Here is a 6,704-nt window from a genome sequence, read left to right as displayed (position 1 = left end):
GCTGGCCGTCGCTTCTCCCGCGTCTTCTTCGGCTAGAGAAGAGAGAGAAGAAAAAAAAAACTGAAATCCGTTTTTCAGAAAACGAAAACGTGAAAATGAAAACGTATTTTTTCGTTTTCAGTTTTTCACAAAAAGACAAAAACGTTTTTATTTTTGTTTTCTAACACAAACTTTGCCAAACGCGTTTTTCATTTCTATTTTTAATTTTTATTTCAAAAAACGTGAAAAATGAAAACAAAAAAGGTAACAAATAGGCCCATCATGTTTTTCTATTTATAGGATGATTTAAGAATTGTACTTATTATTAATTTGTCGGCAGACACTTCTTGTTGAAATGGATTTGATTATCATATTTTTCTATTTATAGGATGATTTAAGAATCGAACGGATTTGCTTTTTCCTTAGTTTGACAATTATACACGTGATTTTGTATTTTTGTATTTTTTTTTTTTTTTGAAATTACAATCATAGATTTTATTGCGCACGTTTAGAGGAGCATGCTATTTTACACCTGCAATAGCAGCAGTGGCTTTTAACCATTGAATTTATTTTTTAACCATTATATTTGTATAAATTCGTATTAAAAATATATAACGTATTAAAAAAAATTATCTAATAATAAAAATAACGTTTTCATCAATAGAATATATTATAAAGTAAAATAGTATGTTTTATCGTAAAGACTCCTTAAATTAAACTAAAAAAGTTGGTGGGGTAATATTTGGAAATTTAAGAAAATTGAATTAGGCCAACTTGTTTGATGTTCGTGGCATTTCATTTTCCAATCTAAGAATTTAGTAGGACTTCATGGCGTTTTTTTTTTGCACTATCAAATTCTAAGTCAGTTTGTGTTTGTGGTTCATGTTTAATAGTAGAAACTTCAATGTGAAGCGCAAATAAAAGGTTGAATGAAGGAGACAGCTGGCAGGGCCAGCTTAAAGAACTTTGGGGCCTTCGACAAACCTTTTTACGGTGCCATTTTATAGATTGAAAAACATCTAAATTATGTTGAGTTATATTGTTATAATATTATTTTTTAAAAAATTTAAATTTTTTTATTAAAGTTTTTTCGCATACGTAACTTAAGTCATACCTCAATCAATGCATGCAAAAAAACAAGCACTAAGTCTTTAAATTTATTTACAAAATTGAAAAATTCAATTAAATATTTTAAAAATTTTAATTAAATCTTTTAAAAATTTAATTTTCCCGTAGTTTTTAGATGCAAAATTATTAATTAGATTTAGTTTGGGTTTTATTTTCATCTCATCTGCATTTCTTTTGGCTGAAATTATAACAGATACAACCTTATCTACATATGATCTTCAAAATAAGATAGACAACCTTTTAATTAAATGTTTTAGCTTCATATCTTTTTTCTCCTTTTTGTCTTTATTTCTTTCATCTTTTTTTTTTCTTTTTTTTTTTCTCTCATGACTTGTATAATTGTTCCTTTAAATGAGTCACTTGTGCGCGTTTTCAACTAGTTTTTTTTTCTTTTTTTTTTAAAGGAAAGAAAAGGAGACCTTTTTGTCAATGAAGTCACCCCAGAGCCTAGTTTGGGTTGTCGGATGAGGATCAGAAGGAAGCATTGGAGCTTTGTCATTCCAAACCTCATCGATGTACGGAACAATTATGAGAGATTCAGAAATGGGTTTTCCTTTGTGAATCGAAACTTGGAGACAAAGTGAGGAAAAAAAAAACACAAAAAAGAAAAAGAGGCAAGTGCGGATAGCACTACCTAAGTGCCCGGCCATTTGGGAGGAGAAAATATAATCCAAGATGACCTCTAATGTTAATACTAATTATATATTTAACATTAAAAAGTATGATATGATATGTTATTTTTATTTTAGTTTTAATGCATAAAATTATTTAAAATGTTAAATCTATTTTTCTTGTAATTATTAAACTTTAAAAGTTATAAAAGTGAAATTTTTTTTTTTTTAAATATAAAAGTTGTAATAATTACGTGAAAAGTAAACATTTCAACTAATAACAATTAAATGTCAAATTTTACATATGCTATATTTGTAAGAAATTTATCATAAAGTATAGTATATGAGAGATTTAATACAACAAATAACATTACACTGAAGTTATAGCATTGTATTGGAGATCCTCTAAGAACATTATTATATGTAAGTCAAAGGCCTAAGTACAAGCTCATATCTTAGAGCACTATGTATGAAATTTTGGTCACCTGCTATTTTCTAAATATTCTATGTAGTGGGGTTAAAAATGGAGAATTTATCTTTAAAAGTGTACAAGTCTAGATCCTTACCTCTAAGTCTTGATAAATATGCTTTTGTTAGTGTAATTATTTAACTAAACATGTTATAAATCAAAAATAAAATGTAAAAATTTTGATTCATGCATTTTTTAAATTGTATTTGTTAAGATTACTCACCTTCCATCAGCATTTATGGCCCAAACCAGCCCTCTCCTCAACGTTTTCGGCTTCTCAAAAGTAACCCAAAATATTGCAAACAAATCCTCATGTGAAGTGTCTACCCGTTCACTTCGTTGATTCAAGTTTAGAATTCGAGTTTTTCTACAGTAAAAAGCTCTAACAAACAATCACATCTAACTTTTTTGCTATAGTAAAAACCTCTCACATAAAATCACATCTCAACTCGAATTCTAAACTCGAATCAGCGAAGGTTTCGTTCACTTCACTGATTCGAGTTTAGAATTTGAGTTTTTCTACAGTAAAAAACTCTCACAAACAATCACATCTAACTTTTTTGCTACAGTAAAAAGCTCTCACATAAAATCACATCTCAACTCGAATCAGTGAAGTGAACGGGAGTGAACGAATATGTAATAAAGGCATGAATTCAAATTCGCTAATTCTCACAACCTAGAAAAACAAAGGTTTTCCTCCTTTTCCCTTAAATTCCCAGCCGTATATAAGTTCAAAATTTTGGCTTAAAATGTCGCAAATTAACCCTTCCAACCACAAGCTCATATCTATGCATATACTAAGAATGACGTGGAAGTGGCCAGAACCTATAACGTAGTTGCAGGCCGTCAGATTTCCATAGCTAATAACCAAAACGCATATATATGATTTAATTCCTGAGCTACTTATTCTTTCGCATCGTCTTCGTTCGTTAGTTAACTGAATTAGACTCAGGATAGAATGAATCAAACCCTTAAGTCTGTTTGATCAGCTCAAGAAGCTGGGTCATTACAACGGGTGCTTACAGGTACCCACTCCGAATAAGGCAGTATGAGGATTATTAAATGAGAATGAGGACAGCTATGAGGTTTAAACTGTCCCCGAAATGGGGGCGGGAGAAGTACCTCTATCCCACCCTAGCCCGATTTACACATACATATATTTTTAAAAATATTTTTCATACAAATATATATTATATGTGTTGCAATAGTACCTAAAAAGTATGCGATTAAAAGAGTTTAAAAGTATTTTGCTATTTTACCATCTTAAAAAACCCTACTAATTCATAAATTCTTATTATGAATAGCAATTTAAAGTGCGTTTATCAAACTGTAAAAGAATGTAATGAAAAAAATAATAGAATTGGAAAGAAAAGTAAATTATTATGATTAACCGGTCATTGATTCCCTCTCAAGTGTTTACTTGACTATTAGATAGTGTAATGGAATGAAAGATAATCTTATTCCATTTCATATGTTGACTAAACTTAGGAATAATAATGTTTAGAAGGTAATCACTACAAATGCCTTTTTACACAAGTAAATAGTCTTTAACTATATACTAATTCATTAAGAACAGATAAATAAATTAAATATTCATTTCTTTTAACAAGAAACCAATACTAACAAGTGTGTGTGCAATGATTGGAATTCTCTTTACTCATTCCCTTATTGTATGAGGTCACTAAATCTTCATTCCCGATTTTATAAGTACAGTAGTAGATGGGAATGATAATCACTCCTCATTTTTCCTTTTCTTTTGATGCAAAGTAAACATGCACTAAATCTTACCTATACATATGACTCTATTCTTGAGATCTTCAAAAGATAAACAAATTAGAACAATAATGTTCCTATCGTTTTTGTTTTTGACCTGTAGACCTATTCAACTATGATAGACTAATTTGATTCATTTTTCCCGCGAAAACATATAATCTCTTTTCTAATGGATTCTTTTCCGAACAACGCATTAAAAAAATCCCAACGGAGAAAACAAAAACAAAGGCAAACAAGACAAAGAAAACGTGCATAACTTTAGTTTCAATGAAATCCCTTGAAGCAATAAACTAACATGGAATCATCATTGTTCTCACTCTCTTTCTTCCCTTGAAGCGATCAACAAACATGGAATCAACATTGCTCTCTCAACATGGAACAAACAATGCTCTCTATTTCCTTCACTTCCTCTACTCAATGCCAAACTTCTTCCGCAGTTGAATAACAAACTCGAAGATCTTCTTCTCGTCCGGAAGAGATTTGTAGACGCTCTCCTTCTCCATGCACCTCTTGGCCCATGCTATGAGCCTGGGGCACTCCTCCTCGATGCTGAAGTTGCCAAATGTCTCGTAGGCGTAAAACCAGCTGTAGAATGCCACGAGGGAGACGTCTACATACCCAAAGGACTCTCCCCCAAAGTATGGCTTGTCTCCGAGCTCCACTTCAAACAGCCTCAGAGTTTCCATGAATTCCTTCTTGGCTGCCTCTTGCTCTTCTCCTTTTGTGGCCCATACCCTCCTACCACTACTAAACACCTGTGATTTCAAGCTACATTTTCATCAATTCCGGCATCTGAAATTGATCAAATGCAAAAATAAGTAGCTTCAGTTCAAGTATCGATTTTCTGATGAAGCTTTTAAACAACAACTATATATATCAAGTTCTGTTCAACAAATTAAAAAGAAACACTATTTCTGAAACATTAAGGTATGACAATTCAAATATGTCTTTTTAAAGGAAAATTTCATTCGAAGGAAGACAAAAATACAAATAATATTAGAGAATGTGAATGACCCTGCAATACAAGACATAACTCTCAATCGAGACTAGTTCTACCAGCACAATTTGATAATGCTTAATGGGTAATATGTATGCCAGAGGCCCGAAAATGGGAAGCCCCTCAGCACACAAGAACGAACTCACATAACGCTCCTTGTTACAATGCCACAATATTCTACAAACTAAATATGAGTAAATTTTGAACCTGGATATACTGTAAACTGCATATGGTACTTTATTTTCTGAGAATTTAAATGCATTTAATTAATGTACTTGTTTCAATCATTCTAAGAATCAAAGCCTGGAAAATCAGGTTTATTACAGCTTAATTTAAGGTCAACAACTAAAACCTCAAGGAAATTGTAGTACTGTTGAGAATTGAAACCTTAAAATATAAATAAACTCATAACGTTCTTTCAAGAGACAAAAAAAAAAAAAGTAAATTTTTTTTCCTAATTAAATCATCAAAATCTATATATAAAGACAAAAGTCGAGAAAGAGAGAGAGAGAGCAGTGTTCTGACATTTTGGTCAACAAAGTGAGCCCAGAATCTTGCTTGGGATCTCTGATAAGGATCAGAACAAAAAAAAAAAAAGTAAATTTTTTTTCCTAATTAAATCATCAAAATCTATATATAAAGACAAAAGTCGAGAAAGAGAGAGAGAGAGAGCAGTGTTCTGACATTTTGGTCAACAAAGTGAGCCCAGAATCTTGCTTGGGATCTCTGATCAGGATCAGAAGGAAGAAGCAACGGAGCTCTGTCGTGATTCCAAACATCGTCGATGTAGTGGACAATGTTGAGAGATTCAGAAATGGGTCTTCCGTTGTGAATGAGAACTGGGATTTTCTTGTGAATCGGATTCATCTGAAGAAGAAGTGGGCTTTTGTTTCTCAGATCCTCTTCTCTGTGTTCGTACTTGATGCCCTTTTCGGCCAGGGCTACTCTCACTCTAATGCCGAGCATGCTCGGCCAGAAGTCCAACAGCGTTACCTCGCTCGCCATTGCGGCTTTTTCTCGAACACTTGGTCGGCAGTTTTTTTTTTTAGAAAGACAATGACTAGTGATCATTTATTATTTATTGAGAAAATTTGATAAAAGAGACCGGAGAAAATTAAAATTTGAGGAAATAGGCCAGTTTTTTTTTATAACAAAAAAAAGATGATGTGTATCTTACGTGGTAAAAAATGGGTCTTATTAGTCCTAGGTCATTTTTTTGAAATCTCATTTCCTCACAAAACCAACCGCCGCTAGACCCTCTCTTCCCCCCGAAACCGACCGCTCGACCATCTCTCCCCCGACTGAGCTCTCTCACGACCGACCACCGGTTTTTCTCTCCGATCACCTCTCGCCGACTGCCGGCTTTTCTCTCCGATCAGTAACTTGAGTTTGTATTTGATCGTGTTCATCAAAAACCGACTCCGTTCCCACTAAAACCAACCAAAAACCGACCCCGACCACTCACCAAATTCCCGAACACAAAAACCGACCACCTGCTCACTAAAATCCGACTAAAATGGCATAAAAAACCAGCTCTTCTTTCTCAACTAAAACGGTCATTTCCCGAACAGTTGTCGACGAGGCAACGGAATCTGCCGAGGTAATATTCTTGTTTTACTTTTTCTTATATATTTTTGCAAGAACACAAACTTAATATAAGCAACATTGGTCTGTTCATAGTCGGTTCTTAGTCGGTTTTGGTTCTGGTCTGTTCTCAGTCGGTTCTAGGTCGGTTTTGAGTCGTTTC

The 6,704-nt window shown here is 33.1% G+C and overlaps 1 protein-coding gene across 1 annotated transcript; it reads right to left on the bottom strand.

Annotated features, from left to right (window-relative positions):
- Window positions 1-4,284: 4,284 nt before the first annotated feature.
- LOC21390811 (probable glutathione S-transferase parC) lies at window positions 4,285-5,962 on the bottom strand. The gene is made up of 3 exons (XM_024163144.1): window positions 5,642-5,962; window positions 5,483-5,539; window positions 4,285-4,715 (listed from the first exon to the last, which is right to left on the bottom strand). The coding sequence occupies exons 1-3, from the start codon at window positions 5,960-5,962 to the stop codon at window positions 4,371-4,373; spliced, it is 723 nt and encodes a 240-aa protein (XP_024018912.1). The 3' UTR covers window positions 4,285-4,370.
- Window positions 5,963-6,704: the final 742 nt, after the last annotated feature.

Source organism: Morus notabilis, unplaced genomic scaffold (genome assembly GCF_000414095.1).
Source record: "Morus notabilis unplaced genomic scaffold, ASM41409v2 Scaffold929, whole genome shotgun sequence".
NCBI classification, from domain to species: Eukaryota; Viridiplantae; Streptophyta; class Magnoliopsida; order Rosales; family Moraceae; genus Morus; species Morus notabilis.
Note: the sequence above shows the minus strand (reverse complement) of the source record. Positions and strands in the feature narration are given on the sequence as shown.

What these genes read in the sequence shown, in the direction of transcription:
- LOC21390811 (XM_024163144.1), bottom strand. Translation starts at nt 5,962, where the DNA reads ATGGCGAGCGAGGTAACGCTGTTGGACTTCTGGCCGAGCATGCTCGGC. An exon ending in CTCACTTTGTTGACCAAAAT is followed by an intron (nt 5,540 to 5,641) that starts GTCAGAACACTG and finishes TTTTTTTTTTGT; the next exon opens with TCTGATCCTTATCAGAGATC. An exon ending in CTCACTTTGTTGACCAAAAT is followed by an intron (nt 4,716 to 5,482) that starts GTCAGAACACTG and finishes TTGAAATCACAG; the next exon opens with GTGTTTAGTAGTGGTAGGAG.